The sequence below is a fragment of the Microcaecilia unicolor genome, chromosome 8 (assembly GCF_901765095.1).
Source record: "Microcaecilia unicolor chromosome 8, aMicUni1.1, whole genome shotgun sequence".
Taxonomy (NCBI): Eukaryota; Metazoa; Chordata; class Amphibia; order Gymnophiona; family Siphonopidae; genus Microcaecilia; species Microcaecilia unicolor.
Genome location: NC_044038.1, coordinates 16,479,679 through 16,500,034, shown reverse-complemented (window position 1 = coordinate 16,500,034; position 20,356 = coordinate 16,479,679). Strand labels below are relative to the sequence as shown.

At 44.7% G+C, this 20,356-nt stretch overlaps 1 protein-coding gene across 1 annotated transcript; it reads right to left on the bottom strand.

Moving 5' to 3' along the window:
- Positions 1-12,881: 12,881 nt before the first annotated feature.
- LOC115475955 (galanin receptor type 1-like) lies at positions 12,882-14,141 on the bottom strand. Its single transcript, XM_030212041.1, has one exon. It carries the CDS (start codon positions 14,139-14,141, stop codon positions 12,882-12,884), a length of 1,260 nt encoding a protein of 419 aa, XP_030067901.1.
- Between the last annotated feature and the right edge of the window lie 6,215 nt (positions 14,142-20,356).

Below are 20,356 nucleotides of genomic sequence, written 5' to 3'. Positions count from 1 at the left end.
CCCCCTCCCTCCCTCTGAGATCCAAGCCCTCCCTCCCTCAGAGATCCAAGGCCCCCCCCTCCCTCCCTCTGAGATCCAAGCCCTCCCTTAGAGATCCAAGGCCCCCCCTCCCTCCCTCAGAGATCCAAGCCCTCCCTCCCTCCCTCGGAGATCCAAGACCCCCTCCCTCCCTCCCTCCCTCCCTCCCTCAGAGATCCAAGCCCTCCCTCCCTCAGAGATCCAAGGCCCCCCCCTCCCTCCCTCCCTCTGAGATCCAAGCCCTCCCTCCCTCCGAGATCCAAGCCCCCCCTCCCTCCCTCTGAGATCCAAGCCCTCCCTCCCTCAGAGATCCAAGGCCCCCCCTCCCTCCCTCTGAGATCCAAGCCCTCCCTTAGAGATCCAAGGCCCCCCTCCCTCCCTCAGAGATCCAAGCCCTCCCTCCCTCGGAGATCCAAGACCCCCTCCCTCCCTCAGAGATCCAAGCCCTCCCTCCCTCCCTCAGAGATCCAAGGCCCCCCTCCCTCCCTCTGAGATCCATGCCCTCCCTTAGAGATCCAAGGCCCCCCTCCCGCCCTCCGAGATCCAAGGCCCCCCTCCTTCCGAGAACAAAGCCCCCACCCCTCCCTCCCTCCGTCCGAATGTCAAAAGCGATCTTCTTACCTCGTGGTTACAGCGCGAGCAGCACACAGTGAAAATCGTGCAGGCTCGCGCTTCAGCCTTCCTTTGTCTGTCTATCAGCTGAGGTCCCGCCCTTGCAGAAACAGGAAATGAGGGCGGGACCTCAGCTGATAGACAGACAAAGGAAGGCTGAAGCGCGAGCCTGCACGATTTTCACCGCGTGCTGCTCGCGCCGTAACCACGAGGTCAGATAAGAACAAGACGATCGCTTTTGACATGATTCGGAATCGGATGGAGGGAGGGACAGAAGGTGGGCCCTGGAACTCGGGTGAAAGGGACGGACGACGGGTGGGCCCTGGAACTCGACGGATGATGGGCGGGCCCTGGAACTCGGAGGGGAGGGGCGGAGCTATGGGCATGCGGCGTCGGGCCCCCCTGGAGGCCCGGGCCCGGGGACTTTTGTCCCCCCTGTCCCCCCCTCTCGGCGGCCCTGGCAACATTCTATGTAGAACCCCAAAGAGTAGTAACATTCCATTCAGAATCTCAAATAGTAGCAACATTCCATGTAGAACCCCAAAGAGTAGCAACATTCCATTCAGAATCTGAAATAGTAGCAACATTTCATGCTACCAATCCCAGGGCAAGCAGTTGCTTCCCATGTCTGTCTCAATAGCAAACTATGGACTTTTCCTCCAGGAATTTGTCCAAATCTTTTTAAAACCCAGATACGCTAACCGCTGTTACTACATCCTCCGGCAAAGAGTTCCAGAGCTTAACTATTTGATGAGTGAAAAAATATTTCCTCCTATTTGTTTTAAAAGTATTTCCATGTAACTTCCTCGAGTGTCCCCTAGTCTTTGTACTTTTGGAACAAGTAAAAAATCGATTTACTTCTACTCATTCTATACCACTCAGGACTTTCTAGACTCAATCATATCTCCCCTCATCTGTCTCTTTTCCAAGCTGAAGAGCCCTAACCTCCTTAACCTTTCCACATACAAGAGGAGTTCCATCCCCTTTATCATTTTGGTCGCTCTTCTTTGAACCTTTTCTAATTCCTCTGTATCTTTTTTGTGATATGGCAACCGGAACTGAACACAATTCTCAAGGCGTGGACGCACCATGGAGCGATACATTTTCAGTCTTATTCACCATCCCTTTCCTAATAATTCCTAGCATCCTATTTACGTTTTTGGCTGCCGCCACTGCACACTGAGCAGAAGAGGTCGAGGTTGTATACAAAAGAATTCTCAAGACCAGTTTGGTTCTTTCTCTTTTGTATAAAACATTTTTATTTTGGTCTCCAGGCCATTAGGGTTTGCTCACCTTTCAATCATCTGTACGTATCAATCAAGGACAAATATTTTTTTAAAAACACCACAGACTTTGTTTACGTACTGAACAAGTTGTCAACCTGGTGCTCTAGCCACTAGGCTACTCCTCTACTTATTTAAGACTTCATTACAATTTATGATATATCATGCAACACAGGGTAATATTAGCAATAAATCATGTAAACAGTAGTAATTCCTTACTGATATTAAGTATTCAGAAAGGTTAAACCCTCAAGATAATGTGTAGGGCTAGTACACAGTCATTAATTATATTCAGACTTCCCCAGACCTAGACGAAATGCAAATTTTCACTCATCGGCATCACAGCAATTTAATTCCAGTCAAACCTAATTCTGTGTAATTTCATACTGACAATGCTGAATATTTTCTGATTTAAGTAATATTATGCAACTGCTTAATAATTTAGGTACTCTGATAATAAATTGGATTGACGCAGCAATTAGGCAGCTTTGTCACTTGACTGACCAAGAGGACTCATTCACTTTGGAAATCGAGTGAATGCAAACACAATAGGAAGAGAATGGGAAAAGAGAGGCCAACTTCTCAACACCATGACCTGCTGGTTTCACCTACTGTCCATGGGTCAAGCATTTCTCTTCTATCACTTCAGTGGACATGTAAATAAACTTAGGCAAAGGGAGTTGCTGAAAACTCATATGGAATCATCATCATTATTATGTAGGTTCTGCAGGATAGCGTAACATAGATAAAATTTATAGGATGAGTTGACCAGATAGATTTCATGGACCATCACTCACTGTATCTGCTTCATTTACAGAGGCTACAACATACTTTCAGAAGTGTATGAGAATATAACAACATAAGAAATGCCACACTGGGTCAGACCACAAAGGTCCATCAAGCTCAGCATCCTGGTTCCTTGTGATTTACATCCAGAGATACGTGGTTTCTAGGGCCAATATTCAACCTGCGGCAATCAGTGTTGTTCCAAATGCTGGCCACCATGGGCTGAATTATATCTGGATATTTAATACTTGCTCATATCTGGGGACTGACATGGAATTTCTGGATCTTTCCAGAAGTTATCCAGATACTCTGATATCTGAACCTGGAACCCAGCTAGCTATCTTGTCAAATTAGGACTATTATGTACACTGTTCTACTTGCCTGGATGGTTATCTGGGCACTGTCAATATTAGCAGCACTCAGATCACTTCCGGCTCTTCCCCAGACTACCTTGGCATTAACCAGATAGTGCCACAACAGCCATATGTGATATCCAGCAGCACTATCTAGTTAAATGGGGGGAGCTGGTCGTCAGGAGTTAACCAGATAGGAGCTGCTCTTGCCTGGATAACTCCCATTGAATATTGACCCCTAATAATGGTTTATTGACCTTTCCAAAATAAGGAGGAAAAGACCTCATAAAGACCAAGATCAACAATACTCAGGCTCCATTGAAATATAGCCACTTGACAATGTGATCGGTCAACACATAATCATTGGTCTAGAAAAACCTCCAAAAATTGTTTAGTAGACTTAACAATATCAAAAACTTGAATTACCCTTTATAATATCTATCAAAGTCATATGTCAAAAAGTGCAAAGCAGTAGTAATAATTCTACTACTCAGGCCCGGGAGTCTACCTGGATGGCTTGGGAGGGTTGGCGGTGCTCTGGGGGGTTTCTTATTATGGAGGGCTAGGGACGGAGAGGGAAGGAGGGGGCATTATCAGGGGTGGGGGTAGGGGCTTTGGAGTGTTTTTTAAAAAACGTTATACGGGTGCCGGCACCCACAAAGCTAAGTGGCCTTATTTAGGATAGTTTTTCAACTGAATACTGCTGGCACCCGCAAAACCTTGGGCTCCTCCCCAGTGCCGACCCTGGTGCTGCCCCTGACCTTCCCACTTTTTGTTTGGGAGGTCTGTGGGAATATCTAGCAGCACTGCCCGGTTAAATGCCACTGAATATCCCTACTTGGGCGCTGAGAAGTGATTTAAGTGGGCAGAAGAGGCTCCTGTCCTCTTAAATCTCTTTGAATATCGGCCCCTTAGAGTTTCTTGAATACATGTGTCTATTTCTTTCTCTAGATTCACAAACCTTTCTTGGCATAATAGCTCTTTTGTAAGATCCCTACAAGTGTATGAACATGAGAAGAATTTAGCTAAGGAAAGTTGAGTACATTTCCTTTTGGACTTCTTGCCACACCATGGCCAGTTAACCAGCATTTCTTCCTCTCCCGAGAAGCAGCAATAATAATTAAAACTGGTCTCACCTATCCTCTGCTCCTGGAGGATCCATTCCAAAACAACATGCACAGTGGGAATTGTGTGTGCGTGAATGCGTGGTGATGTGGCCTGGAACAATATTGAAGTCCTTGTCATTTGCTGTCATTGAGGAAATCAATATCTAATTACCTTGTTTATGTAAATTGAAACTGTTTATTGTGCCGGTAGGTCTGTGGTAATAATGCATTAGGAACATTTAAAGGAATGAAGGCAACTTTGTTAAATGTATTTTTGCAAATGCAGCTTGTGAAAGTTTGTGAGAAGGAGAACCTCCCCACCCCCCATCTGTGCTGGATCTTCGAAACATAGAAACATGATGGCAGATGAGGGCTGTATGGTCCATCCAGTCTGCCCAACCTTAGAAACCACTAACTCCTCCTTTTCCTAAGAGATCCCACGAGTCTGTCTCATGCCTTCTTAAACTCTGACACAGTCTTCTTTTCCATGACCTCCACTGGGAGGCCATTCCACGCATCCAGCACACTTTATGCGAAATAGTATTTCCTCAGATTCGTCCTAAGCTTCATCGTACGCCTCCTCATTCCAAAGTTTTCCTTCATTTGAATAAGGCTCAGCTCCTGTACATTAATGCCACTGAGGTATTTAAACATCTCAATCATATCCCCTCTCTCCCGCCTCTCTTCCAGCATATACAGACGTATGAGGAGAGACTTGTTGACCTGAACATGTATACCCTGGAGGAAAGGAGAAACAGGGGTGATATGATACAGACGTTCAAATATTTGAAAGGTATTAATCCGCAAACGAACCTTTTCTGGAGAAGGGAAGGCAGTAGAACTAGAGGACATGAAATGAGATTGAAGGGGGGCAGACTCAAGAAAAATGTCAGGAAGTATTTCTTCATGGAGAGAGTGGTGGATGCTTGGAATGCTCTCCCGCGGGAGGTGGTGGAAATGAAAACGGTAACGGAATTCAAACATGTGTGGAATAAACATAAATGAATCCTGTTCAGAAGGAATGGATCCTCAGGAACTTAGCCGAGATTGGGTGGCAGAGCCAGTGGTGGGAGGCGGGGCTGGTGGTTGGGAGGCGGGGATAGTGCTGGGCAGACTTATACGGTCTGTGCCCTGAAGAGGACAGGTACAAATCAAGGTAGGGTATACATAAGAAGTAGTACATATGAGTTTATCTTGTTGGGCAGACTGGATGGACCGTGCAGGTCTTTTTCTGCCATCATCTATTATGTTACTATGTTGAGGTTCATAAGTCTGTCCCCATACGTTTATGACCGAGACTACTGACCAATTTTGTAGCTGCCCTCTGGACCCACTCCATCCTATTTATATCTTTCCGTAAGTGCGGTCTCCAGAATTGCACCCAGAGTGATAACTACTACTACTTATCATTTCTATAGCGCTACTAGACGTACACAGCGCTGTACACTTGAACATAAAGAGACAGTCCCTGCTCGACAGAGCTTACAATCTAATTAGGACAGACAAACAGGACAAACAAGAGATAAGGGAATATTAAAGTGAGGATGATAAAATAAGGGTTCTGAACAAGTGAATAAGGGAGTTAAAAGCAGCATCAAAAAGGTGGGCTTTTAACTTGGATTTGAAGACGGACAGAGATGGAGCTTGACGTACCGGCTCAGGAAGTCTATTCCAGGCATATGGTGCAGCAAGATAAAAGGAACGGAGTCTGGAGTTAGCAGTGGAGGAGGAGGGTGCAGATAAGAGAGATTTACCCAGTGAACGGAGTTCCCGGGGAAGAATGTAGGGAGAGATGAGAGTGGAGAGGTACTGAGGAGCTGCAGAGTGAATGCACTTATAGGTCAGTAAGAGGAGTTTGAACTGTATGCGGAAACAGATAGGAAGCCTCACACAATAATTACAAAATCTAAAATAAAGAGCAACGGCAATGACTTTATTTTAAGAGACAAACAGAAATTGTAATGGCAGCTTACAGGCAAAATCATTTATTTTCAAACGTAAGATTTAAAACATGCAAGAGATTGATGAATGTTTTGCTAGTATAATTATTTTACATTTTAGCGTGAAAATCCTCCAGGGTGGGTGAATTAATTAAGAAAAGTCCAAAGAATGTAAGTGCTTTGCTTTCGTACCAATAATTTTACAAAGCATAGGAAAACTGATTCTCATGTTCTTTCAGGGGCCCTATTACTATGCCGCCTAAGCATCTACTCGCGCCCAATGTGCGCCAAAATGGAGTTACCGCCTGGCTACCACGTAGCTCTTGTGGCAATTTCATTTTTGGTGCGCGTCTGATACATGTGTCCGAAAAATTATTTCTGGATGTGCAAACTGGGTGCGCGCCCAAGTGGCATTTGATGCGCATAGGTCATTACCGCCCGGCTACCGTGTGAGACTTTACTGCTAGGTCAATGGCTGGCGGTAAGGTCGTAGACCCAAAATAGACACATGACAAAATGTATGTCCATTTTCGTAAAAAAAATTTTTTAAGGCATTTTTTTGTAGGTGCGCTGAAAAATGATTCTGCGCATGCACAAAACACGCGTCTACATTACCGAAGGCCATTTTTCAGCACACCTTAGTAAAAGGACCCCTCGGTGTCTTTTATAAGCTGTTAGATCCTGTAAGAAATCAATGACAATGCTGTAGAGTTTGGGTGACATAATTGTAAAGCATAGTTGAAATAGGTGACAAGAAGTTTTTAAAAAAATTTTCAAACCTTTATATACCACAGTTACTGACAAACAGATCACAGCGGTTTACAAGTACCAAAATCCATAAAATAAAAAAAGAAAAGAACACCAGATAGGAAAGACCCCTCACACAAGCACAAGCAGAAAGAAAATCACACAACAAAGTAAACAATCAATACGTATAAACAGGCGCTGGACCAAGATCAACACAATAGTTTAGGTGCAATCACTAAAGGAAATTTGAAAAAAAAATGGTTTTCAAGAATGGTTTCAATTTAATAAAAGACTGCTATGCACAAATGAATTATGGAAGGTCATTCCATTATTTTGCGGCTAGAAACTAAAAAAGCAGAATGATGGGTTGTCTCATAATGAGCTTGCTTAGGGCCCGGTAACGCCATCCAATGGGCATCAAGGGATGTAAGTGACTGTGTTGGCGTATATGGAATTAAAATCGAGGACAAATACTGGGGAGTACCAAGGTTACGAGGCCCCTTTACAGAGCGGCGGTAAGCCCAACACAGGCTTACCGCTCGCTCTTCCGAGACTACCGCCGGCCTATCATTGCCGCTGGCAGTAGTCCCGGCCTGAGCGTGCACCATTTCCAGGGGAAAAAGAAAACCCCAGAAATGGCTTGTGTGGTGGTAATGGTAATCGGGCATCATCGCATCCTGCCTGGTTACCTCTGGATTAACGTAGGAGCCCTTATTGCCACCTCAGTGGGTGGCGGTAAGGGCTCCCCATCGCATGGCCTTGCGGTATGAGCTCTCTTACTGCATGGCCATGTGTCTGGGGGCTTTCTATCCGCAAGGACCGTGGTGCGTGCGAAAAATGGCCCCTGCCACTAGCGCGGGGCTCTTTTTCCTGCAGCTTGGTAAAAGGACCCCTTAAGCGTTAAAGAAAATACGGTATTGAAAAGGTAACCAGTGCAATTTTTTTAAAAATTGGGGACAAATGATCAAATTTTTGAGCTCGACATAGAAGCCATGCTGATGTATTCGGCAAGGGTTTACAGAGGTTTAAGATTGTTTTTAGAAATATCCTTGTAGACAGAATTACAGTAATCAAGACAACTGATTCAGTAGGCATGAATCAAAGTATGAAAGGAAGCAAAGCCTACAAAATTTTGAAGTTAATGAAGTTTCCTTAAAGCCAAAAAAACCTGCATTAACTACAGATAAAACCAGGTCAGTAAAGATTACACCTGAACCAACAAAGACACCCAAATATCGAAAGCTTTGTACTAGAGTAAATGCAAGATCAAAAAGAAAGGGCTTTAGGTTTGGTTGGAGAAGAAGTCTAGTAATCCAGTTCACTACAGTTTTAGCGGGATTCAGCACAAGTCTATGTTCAAAAAGCCACTGTGCTAAAGAATTTAAGCAATGTTGTGAAGGATGTAAGCCAATATTCAGTGGTGAGGTAGGATAGATCTATAAAATATCGTCAGCATAAAAACGTTGACTTGACGTTGAAAGAGTAGCTAACGGACTATTTATTAAAAAGAAAGTTCTTTGTGGACACACACGTGGGGAGGGGGGGGGAGTGAAGGGGTAATTCTACAGGTTTGCCTAAAGTTAGGTACTTCTAAATGTGAATTCTATAATGGCAATTGTTATTATAGAAAACTAGCGTAAGTTAACATTTATGAACCTAACTTTGGGCATGAGCATAGTTACACTAGCTCAATGGCTGGAATAAATGCTCATGCCTAACTGTAGGCAATTAGTAAATGCTAGTATTCTCTAGCTTGTGCATATATCTGCTAGGCATACCCTTGATCCACCCATCCCCCCTCCCAAGTCTACGCACTCCTTGCATTTGCGTGCTCTGCATGAGCAACTCTTAGAACACCAACTAATGGCAGTTACATATGTAATTGCTAATTAGTGCCAATAAGTGCAACTTAAGACCAATTATAACTAAGAATTAGTAATTCATGTCAATTAGCAGCTAATTAAGGGCCCCTTTTACCAAGCTGTGGCAAAAAGGGGCCTGTGCTGGCATCGGCGTGTGTTTTTGATGTGCCCCCAGTTCCCCTTTTACCACAGCGGGTAAAAGGTAGGTCTTTCCTTTTTTAAAGAAATGGCCATGCAGTGTGATAGGGCTGGTAACCGAGGCCCTAGGGATAAACAGCAACCCCCAGAACTACAATACCCAGAACCCCTTGGGAGACTGAAAGAGAAGGGCAGGCTCGAAAACCCAGAAGGGATTTTTTGCATTGATAGGAGGGGGAGTAGCTCAGGGAAAGGTGGGCCATTTACCCCATTCACCAGTAGGGGGAGCAGACGAGAAGAGGCCCAATTCCCATGGCTGCAAAAGCAATATATAATTCCACCCAGCTGTGAAGGGAGCAGGGCGCATTTCTTGAAAGCTCCCAGAAACCAGGGAGGGGAGAAGACCTACTCATAAGAAAGGGAATCCATGGAGTATGTGGAGGATGGAAAGGACCTGCCTATAGAACTTCCTTACCTAGAGAAGCAAGCTACCATGGATTGGGAAAATACAAATCCAGACCTTTCCAGCACTTAAAGGCAGTGTGGGAGGCCACAGAAGTTTTGTTGCTTTGAAGTGGGAGGTGAACTGGCTGCCTTGATTGTTGCAGGGCACCTGAAATGCACTGGAGAAGGAAAGGTGATTTAATCATTGTTTTTTTTTTTGTTGTTGATGAACTTTCTGAGTTGAATTGTCTGAACTGTCTGGGACAAAGAGAAGGGGGAGAACTGATAACAAGCTCTTTCGGGGGAGGGAGAACCCCACACTGAATTTTTAGGAGACTGCTTTTGAACTGAGTTTTGAATGGAGCATTTGAACTGAGCTGGAACCCTGTGAGTGGAACAGGCTTCCCGTGGACAACCCCTAGTGGAATCAAAAGACCCCCTTACAGTGGCCATTCCGGGGCACTACCCGATTACCACTGGGTATGCACTGGCTCTACAAAAAGAAATATATTTTTGTAGCACCGGATATGACGGTGCACTGGGGGTGGTAGCCCAGAGGTAGTTCCACTGCTGTGGTAGCCTAGAGGTAGTTCCTTTTTAGCGAGCGGCAGTGACGATCCTAGGTCGGCTGCCACCCGAGGCGGATCGCTGATGCGCACCCCCCTGGGTGCAGCACGACCCCCATGGCTCAATGACACCCCCCCAGTGCATCAACCCCCCCCCCCCCCCGGTGCATTCTTGGCTGCTGGGAGCGGCCCGCATGACTCTGGGCTCCGCTGGCTCCCTGCTCCCTCTGCCCCGGAACAGGAAGTAACCTGTTCCGGGGCACAGGGAGCAGGGAAACAGTAGAGCCGACTGGCATGCGGCTGCTCTCTGCACCCCTCCAGCGGTGTGCTGGGGCGGACTGCCCCCATCGCCCCGCCCTTGCTATGCCGCTGGCGAGCAGTAAGCCCGCAATGGGCTTATCACTGCTTTGTAAAAGGGGCCCTAAGCTATTAAGTTACATACACAACTGCCCTGATTCTATAACTTGCTTGTGCAGCTTTGCACACTAAGCGTAAAAACTGTGTGTCCAAGTCAGTGGCGTAGCTACGTGGGGTCGGGGGGGGGCCTGGGCCCCCATAGATTTGGCCCTGGACCCCCCTGCCGACAACCCGCTCGACCCCCCCCCCTCCTGCCATCGCCTGCCTTTGCTGGCAGGGGAACCCAACCCCCGCCAGCCGAGGTCCTCTTCTTCCCGCAAAAGGCTTCCTTCTGTTTCTGATGTCCTGCAAGTTGAACGTTGGGGGTTGGGGTCCCCCGCCAGCAAAGGTAGGCGACGGTGGGTTGGCGGCGGGAGGGGGGGTCGAGAGGGTCAGCGGCAGGGGGAGCAAAGTTGGTGATGGTGGTGGTGGGGGGTTGGCAGCACCGGGGGGGGGGGGGGGAGCTAAAATGTGCCCCCTCACCTCGGGCTCTGGACCCTCCTCCCGCCAAAGTCTGGCTACGCCCCTGGTCCAAGTTTATAGAATTAGAGGGAGGATTAATGTCAGGGTATCGAGCCACTCTGGGGCAGTAACGTAGTTAAAATTAAAGGGTCATAGATATTGCCTTCTTGTGGTACAGCCAAAGCGGTTTACATATATCATATGCAGGTACTTTTTCTGGCCCTAGTGGGCTCACAGTCTTCCTTTTGTACCTGGGGTAACAGAGAGTTCTGGGCTCCTTTTACCAAGCTGCAGCAAAAAGGAGCCTTCTCTGGCATTGACGTGTGTTTTTCACGCGCACCGAGACCCCCTTTTACCGCAGCAGATAAACAGGAAGTCTCTCTTTTCTGCAGAAAATGGCTGTGCAGCAAGTAAAGCACTTGCCGTGTGGCCATTGTTTTGGGGGGGGGGGGACCCTTACCATCACCCATTGAGGTAGTGGTAAAGGTTCCCAAGCTAACCCGATAGTAACTAGGCAGCATGCAGCACTTCCCGATTGCTGCTGGGTACACTCCAGCGCTACAAAAATATTTTTGTAGCACTGGAATGATGGCGTGCTAGAGGTGGGAAGTTGGCTTACCGCCGCTCAGTGGCGTTCCTAGGCTGGCTGACACCCGAGGCGGATCGCCGATGCGCCCCCCCCGGGTGCAGCGTGGCCCCCTGCAAAATTACACCCCCTCCTGGGTGTATTTTTACCTGCTGGGGGGAGGGGGCCGTGCGCCTGTCAGCTCCAAGTCCGCTCATTCCCTGCTGCTCCCTCTGCCCCGGAACAGGAAGTAACCTGTTCTGCGCAGAGGGAGCAGCAGGGAGGGAACGAGCGGACTCGGCCAACAGGCGCGCGGCACCCCTCCAGCGGCGTGCACCCAGGGTGGACCGCCCCCCCCCTTGGTACGCCACTGCCGCCGCTTAGTAAAAGGGGCCCAAAGTGTTTTGCCCAGGATCAGCAGGAGCAGCAGTGGGAACTGAACCCAGTTCTCCAGTTCTTGTCCTACTGCAGATAACCACTGGGTTGAATAAGGTCAGAAAACTCACTGGTATTGCAGAATTTTAAGATCTGATATTCAGGGATGTCCACTAATTTCCTTATTGGCTGAAGAATATAGTGCGTGTGTGTGTGGGGGGGGGGGTTGTTTTGTTTTTTTACTAGAGGTAGGGGAGGGAGATAGTGGTATGGATAGGGCTTCTGCTTTAAGGTTTTGACCTATCAACTCTAATAAAACATTCTGGCTGCAAAAAAAAATTAAATATAGATTCATTGGCTAAACACAGGATAAGCATCACTTCCACTACCTCTTTCTCACCCCTCCCTGGCTTCTTTTCTGTCCTTCATTCAGTTTTTACATATTTTCTGCACTGATGAGGCCTAAGTGACAGAAATTTACATACTTGATTCAACCAAAAAATAGCCATTTTTGTATCCTGAAGAACCCCAAGTTAACTGGAAAATGCACCATTTATAAACAACTATGAATAGAAGTCCTATGTATAGCGCAGTGGTCTTTCCTGGTTCACCATAAATTAATAATAATTACCCAAACTACTTAAAATGATGTCCTGCCCCTATGAAAATAATTCTAACCTTATGCACAGATTGTGCAAACTTTGAGCTGTTTAGGCTGCAGAGATAACATCCATTGATGTTTAAAATGATATTCCTACATGCTGATAGACTGTTGGCGCAATGGGATTTATGGTACATTAAATACTGCTTCTTTTTTTTTTTTACATGAAGTCTCACAGGCAAACTGTCTAAAGGTAATTTAATTTCTCTGGGTGGCAGGATCCTAATGGGGAATGTGTAATTTTATCAATGGCCCAAAATAAATGTTAACGATCTTTTGTTTTCTTGAGTACTTTGGAGTTCCTCTTAAAATGTACTTACAGACTTGAAAGCCATTAGCATTCATTAAGCAATATTCTCACCGGTGACATTTTTTTTTTTGGGGGGGGGGGATGATGGAAATAGAAAAAATTCAGTTCCTTTCCCGCTTCAGTAAACTGGACAGACACACTTGATGGGGAACACTTCACAGGCTTGCTCGATGGCAAAATCAAAGGAGACGTTTACTCACTGGCAGTGAACTTCAAAGCAGTGGGATGGTTGGATCTGACAGATGTTTCGTATACATTTAGAGAGAGATGACAGTCCTCTCGCATCTGCCGGATTTTGCTTGAGAGCAGCTGCGCTCTTTCCTGATGGTGGAACTTACCGAGTCCTGACACGAAAGTGTTTCTGGTGTCTGATGGGTTACCGAGCCCTCCGAGAAAGAAAAATTAAACAGCGAAGTCATTCGCCTGTGGTATTTGCTTTTGATTTCCTTGGCTGATCTATAAAGGTCTCCCACGAAGCAGTAGCAAATGGGGTTGAGACTGGAGTTGGTGAGGCCAAGCCATTGAGCAAAAGGTCTTAGGTGCAGTATCCAAGGAGAGGGGGCCACGTACTGGGACGACTGCGAGATGTTGAAGTCTATCCAGATGTCCAGTATGTAGACGGGCAGCCAGGAAACCGCAAACAGGGAAAGCAAGGCTACAACCATTTTGGCAATCTTCTTTCGGATTTTCAGTCTGGACGGTGCCACCGGTTGACTGCTGGAATCACAGCCTTTAAAATTAGACGTGGCCCACCAGAGTTTGCGCACTGTCAGGAAGCAAATGATGGAGTTGAACAGAACTGGCAAGCAATACAGAGCAGAAAAGAGTAAAAAATTGTACGCGTGCTTGAGCCTTACTTGAGGCCAGATTTCCCTACAGATTGGGAACACCAAAGGTAGACCTTCAAAGATTCCTATCTCATCCCTTTTATTCATAAATATAAGAGGCATGCAGATGCTTGAAGACAAAATCCAGACGACCACTATGGTACAGAATATCTTCCTCTGAGTGAAAAATGACCTGGCATTTAGAGGGTTGTGGACATTATAATATCTGTTTATGCTGATGACTGTAAGGCTTAGCACACTTGCCGAAACAGAGACCGCTTGAATGAAAGGTACTGCCCTGCACAGAAAGTCTCCGTAGACCCAGACTTTGTAAATCAAGTTTCCCACCGCGATGGGCATGCAGAGACATACAACCAGTAGATCACAGATGGCCAGGTTGATTAACGGCGTCCTGGTGGCACTTAAGCTGGACATCTTGCTATTACGTTTCTTAGTAAGCACTTTAATAGACATTATATTACCCACAAAGCCCAAAACAAATGAGATAACGTACATCGTAATAAGAGTAATTGTGGTAGGCTCTTGCACAAACAGGAACAGCATCTTTTCTAATTCTTCCACATTTAGTTCTTGGCTTCCATTCCCTATCGCTTGCAAGGATAGGTTTTCCCTTTTCAGTAATGATAGCAAGGTCCAGTTGTAACGTGATTGACTGATCGAAGAATTCATTGTTCTCCAAAAGCTAGACGCCACCTGGCAAGAACCTGCAGTCGGTTGTCAATCCAAGCAACTCCTTTCTCCTTACAATATTCACCAAATGAATGGTTCTAGTTGGTTGTGGCATGTTTTATTTTACTCTCTCTGGGGAAAAAAAGAGACACGGATTAGAATTTCCCACCTACTTTTCTAAACACCGACTGCAAAGACAATTCGCAGTTTCTGCCAACTGATTATTACTCAAATATAATCATTTTTTTAGGCTTACAGTTTTATTTGCAGTGTGTTGTGGAAATGCATTTGGAAAGAACTGTCATGCTGCTGTGCAAAAATAGCCATTCCCCTCATCCTTTGAATAATTTAAATGCAAGAAAGCGGATTTGTAATACTTGTTTGTTAATGGTAAACAGCTGGGGGTTTTTTTTCCTGCTTTAAGTTTTACTATTCCATCATGTTTTGAGCAGAAAAGTTTGAAAATGCTGATCCAACTCGGTTTTAATCATAGAAACGGTTTTCCAGGCAATTAACATTGGCCCTTCAACAGTGCAGCCAGAGCTCACGATTCCCTCGTCTTTCCTTATAATTAAGGCCCTCCATCTCCATTTCCAAGAGGGAACAAGCGGGTTGTGGTGCTGAACGGACAGCTCCTGCATCAGCATTGAAGGCGCTGCTAGACTGCCACATTACAGCAAACCCCCTTAAGATTTTCTGACCACACACCAGCTTGAAAATCTGCTCCCTACAGCACATACATTTAACACTTCATGTCGTTCACATATCTAACTAGAGAAAATCTCCCAAATGCTGGTAAACAAATTACTCACCTTGTAAAGATGAGCACCTGCTTGACGCGTTGGAGCCTGTTTGCAGGGAGAGTTGCAGAATGTGTGAATGCCTTTTGCACCGGTATTCCAACGATTGATCCGCCAGCCTCTCTGTGTACAATTCTGTTTTCTCAATACACACCACACAAAACCGAAAGTCTCAGGCCTTGGTTTGGACTACCGTAATATATATATATATATAAAATTACAAAACTCCTTCCTTTGTATGTTGAACACAAAGCTTTTATAAAATAATAAACTTTATTGATAAATATATATACATTTCTTTTTCAAAATTGAAGATGCTACATCAAGATGCATTGTAATCAAAAACGTTGAAGAAAAAAAATAAGCTATTTTTTTTCTGTAAGATTTTTTTTTTTTGTCAGGTTTTTGATGGTGCTTTGTGTAAGCTGTTTTCATGCTCCCGGTATAACCTTGAAAGCCTTCTTCATAAGATATTGTCTTCCTGACTGTCCAAAGTTAGTCTTGGTTGTACACTTTTGCAACGTTTCTTTTTATTTGGAAGGGGGCGTGACCTGATTAAACTTGCGTGGCCTGAACTAGCATGTAGTGTGGCTCTGAAGACCATGGCTCCTGAATAGTAGACCACTATGCCGAGTGTAATGGGAGTCTGTGCCAACAGCATCAATCATGCATTTCACGTCTCTCAGGGACAGATGCACGATCGCCCAGTTCAAAGTACTCTTGATATATTCTCAGAAATGCATTCTTCCCACTAATGCTTCTTATATATTGCTATGGTTTATGAAATGATCCTTTCAGTGCCCAACGTTGGTGCACAGACTGGATTTGAACACATCAAAGAGCAGATTCGCAGCACGTAATAGCCCCGTTTTTATCTTTCTTGTTCTGTTTTCAGGAAATCGATTTTTTTAAAATAGTTTTACTTTTAAATAAAACCCAGCAAGGTTGCTGTTTCCTTCTGTCCGTCATGTTTGTATGTATCATTGATTAAAGCGTCAAATCTTTGCATTATCCTTTAACATCTGATGGCAAAAGAAGGCCAATGGCAGCTGTGACTTATTGCTCATATCTGTAGGTTTGTAAGATTTAGGTAGGGTATCAGGTCCCTTAATTTGATGTTCTTTAAGGTTGATGTCTTTCTTACAGATTTCTCTGCTTTGTGTATTTTAACTCCCTCCCGTGTCCCACCAGCAGGGGACTGTATAGGGCACAGTTTGCTCTCTTCTTTTGAACTGCAAAATTCAATTTCTTTCTTGGTAAATCTGTTCAGCCCGTGTGTACTTGTAATCACATGTTTCCCAAAATATGTCTGTCTATCCAGCCCTCTTTTCTCCTTATCGCTGTAGGGTTTATTTTCATTTGCTTTCTCGCTGATTTCGTGCTATTTTCCCCCTGTCTTTTGTACTATTAGTACCTGATCCCTGCTGGTGGCTTATTGTACTTTGTTATTGAAAGGTCACAGAATAGTGGAACAAATTATTTTTCTATCAAATGGGGTATTTTGTTTCTTCGTTTTCTGCTTCATTTAGTGTGCTCTCATGGATGCTAAAGATGTGGATATTTGCTTCTGGCTTTTGACTGCTGGAGTTCTGTAAACCTTGGAGGCTGGGGATCTAAGCAGAAGTCCTTGAATGGTTGAGGGAGGGGGAGGGGGAAGAGGCGCAGTTTACCTTTCCTGTTGTCCCATACAGGCTAAGGAGAGGTTTGTTGGAACTGGTAGCAACATGGAACCTTGCTACTTTTTGTGGATCCTGGCAGGTACTTTTGACGTGGATTGGCCACTGTCGGTTTGGCCCAGTATAGCAATTCTTATGTTCTTAAGTAGCTCCCGGTAGCGGTCATCTTCAGACTGCATCAGGGGCGTAGCCAGACAACAGATTTTGGGTGGGCCTAGGCAAGAAGTGGGTGGGCACCAAGTGTTCTCCTTCCCCCCCCCCCCCAACCACCACCCAAAAAATATCTCAGCTGGTGGAAAAATGCTTCTTTCCACCTTGGCAGTCTGCAGCAGCATGCGCAGGTGCCGGTATCGTGGAGAGTAGCGTTTTCATTACCATCAGGAGAAAGTCTTCTGCTGCTTGAGCTTGGGATCCCACCAGCTACCATTAAACGTGTGCTACTGTTGGGTGGGCCTGAGCCCTGAATGGGTGGGCTCTGGCCCACCCAGGCCCACCTGTGGCTACGCCACTGGACTGCATACAAGAAACCCTTCAACCGGGGCCACATTTATTTATTTATTTAATTTATTAATTACATTTGTACCCGGCGCTTTCCCACTCAAAGCAGGTTCAATGTGGCTTACATAGTAATTGGGATTACAAAGTATTGGTGGAGAGAAATAAGTTGAGTATTATCGGAGTAATAAAAGAAATAGGAAGGTAGGGATGTAGGGAGCAGGAGAAGTATGAGCAAGGGTAAGTGAGCCATTGGAGGGTAGATGAGGCAGATCATTTAATAATACTATCCACTTCCAATAGTATTCCCTACATTTTTGCCAAATTACTATAGCTTGCATATTTTCAGCTTTTAATTTAAGGGGTGTGGACCAGAAGAAGGAACTGCTACGGCTCAAACGCTGGTCTTGAAATCCAAAAACAAAAAAATTCCCCCTTTTATTATTTTGTTGTTTATCAACCTTTAATGTCTATGCATACCTGTGACTAACAGGCACTCACACTGTTCAGAATTTAAGAGGTGAAACTCTGATTTGGACTAAAATTTAAAACAGGAGTAGGGGAGGAAGGAGGATTAGACAGTACTGAAAGTGTTGAGAGGCAACAGAGGTCAGCAAGACAAATATATCTCATGAATAATCATTATTCATAAGGACATAGTGAATGTTTGGTGCACCGTAGGGGCATAGTGAATATTTGGTGAACCAAATCCACTATGGATATTTGGTGCACCGAATCTATCAATGACAGTTGCTCTGTAAATGGCAGTTCTCAATTATCACCTGATGGATTACAAGATAAGTGTTCCTGTGACAATAATTCTTTGATACCGTTTATGGATAAACTAGTGAAAAGGGCCCGTTTCTTAACGCAATGAAACGGGCGCTAGCAATGGAATGAGTTCCTGCCATTCATGTTTCCATGGTTGTATTCTGAATATAATTGTTGTTTACATGTGTAAGATTTCTTTATATACAATATTTTTTGTGTAAACTGGGTTCAATGTGGTAAAAGTTTTCCTTGTTCAGGCCCTTCAATCAGTTTAACAATCACATCAGAAGAGCTCCTTACTCGTGAGAATGCAACATACAGTTGCCCATGTGAGAGACTGAGAGTGACAGTGTGTTTTACAGACAGTGTAAGAGAGAGATACACAGAGTGATTGAGTGTGTGTGTGTGTGTGTGTGTGTGAGTGACAAAGTGATTAAATGTTTGTCTTCCCTTCCGTTCTGTGCACTTGCCTCCACTGATGTTCCTACCTCCCTGTATATGATTGTTTGTTAGAGATTCAATCCACTCCACTTCCCTCCTCCAAGTTCCGTTCTGTCTGATTGGTGAGGGTGGGAACAATGAGAGCCAATGAAATGCTGAACTACAGACTTACAAACCCTACACTGCCACAGTGCCACGGAGTCAGCTTCAGAACATTGGAGGTGCTTTTTATTATATAGGATGATTTACATTTTGGAACTGAAGTTATTAATGAGAACTTTGCTGTGTTTTATTACATGTTTTTTGAGGAATGTTGTCTTTAATTTATGAGGAAGTGCAATGATAGAAAACAGTGACCAGAACATAAGAGTAACCATACTGGGTCAGACCTCTGGTCCATCTAGCCCAGTATCCTGTTTTCCAAACAGTGGCCAAGTCAGGTCACAACTACCTGGCAGAAACCCAAATCGTGGCAACAATCCATACTACAAATCCCAGGGCAAGCGTTTGCTTCCCATGTCTGTCTCAATAGCAGACTGGACTTTTCCTCCAGCAATTTGTCCAAACCTGTTTTAAACTCAGATACAATAACTGCTGTTACCAAATCCTCCTGCAAAGAGTTCCAGAGCTTAACTATTTGTTGAGTGAAAAAATATTTCCTCCTATTTGTTTTAAAAGTATATCCAAGTAACTTCCTCAAGTGTCCCCTAGTCTTTGTACTTTTGGAATGAGTAAACAATCGATTTACCTCTACTCATTCTACACCACTCAGGATTTTGTAGACCTCAATCGTATCTCCCCTCATCCATCTCTTTTCCAAGCTGAAGAGCCCTAACCTCTTTAGCCTTTCCTCATAAGAGAGTTCCATCCCCTTTATCATTTTGGTTGCTCTTCTTTGAAACTTTTCTAATTCTGCTATATCTTTTTTGAGATATGGTGACCAGAACTGAACATAATACTCGAGGTGCGGACACACCTTGGAGCGATACAAAGGCATTATAGTATTTTCGGTCTTATTCACCATCCCTTTCCTAATAATTCCTAGCATCTTGTTTGCTTTTTTGGCCACCACCACATACTGGGCAGAAGATGTCAGCATATTATCTGCAATGACTCCCAGATTTTTTTCTTGAGTGCTGACCCCCTAAGGTGGACCCTAGCATCAGGTAACTATGATTCAGATTATTCTTTCCAATGTGTATCACCTTTCATTTGTCCATATTAAATTCATCTGCCATTTGGATGCCCAGTCTTCCAATTTCCTAAGGTCATCCTGCAATACTTCACAGTCCACACATGTTTTAACTACTTTTAATAGTTTTGTATCATCTGTAAATTTTATCACCTCACTCGTCATTCAGATTTCCATATCATTTATAAATATGTTAAATGGCACCAGTCCCAGTACAGATCCCTGCAGCACTCTACTGTTCACCCTGCTCCATTGTGAGAAATTACCATTTAACCCTACCCTCTGTTTTCTGTCCAATAACCAATTCCTAATCCACACCATAACCTTGCCTCCTATCCCATGGCTCTCAGGAGTCTCTCATGAGGAACTTTATCAAAAGCTTACTTAAAATCTAGATACACTACATCAACTGGCTCACCTTTATCAACCTGTTTATTCATGCCTTCAAAGAAATGAAGCAAATTGGTGAGGCAAGACTTCCCTTGGCTGAACCCATGCTGACTCTATCCCATTAATCCATGTTTGTCTACATGTTCTGTTATTTTATCCTTTATAATAGTTTCCACTATTTTGCCCGGCACTGATGTCAAGCTTACTACATAAGTACATAAGTAATGCCACACTGGGAAAAGACCAAGGGTCCATTGAGCCCAGCATCCTATCCATGACAGCGGCCAATCCAGGCCAAGGGCACCTGGCGAGCTTCCCAAACGTACAAACATTCTATACATGTTATTCCTGGAATTGTGGATTTTTCCCAAGTCCATTTAGTAGTGGTTTATGGACGTGTCCTTTAGGAAACCATCTAACCCCTTTTTAATTTCTCAGATCACCCCTAGA

What these genes read in the sequence shown, in the direction of transcription:
- LOC115475955 (XM_030212041.1), bottom strand. Translation starts at nt 14,141, where the DNA reads ATGAATTCTTCGATCAGTCAATCACGTTACAACTGGACCTTGCTATCA.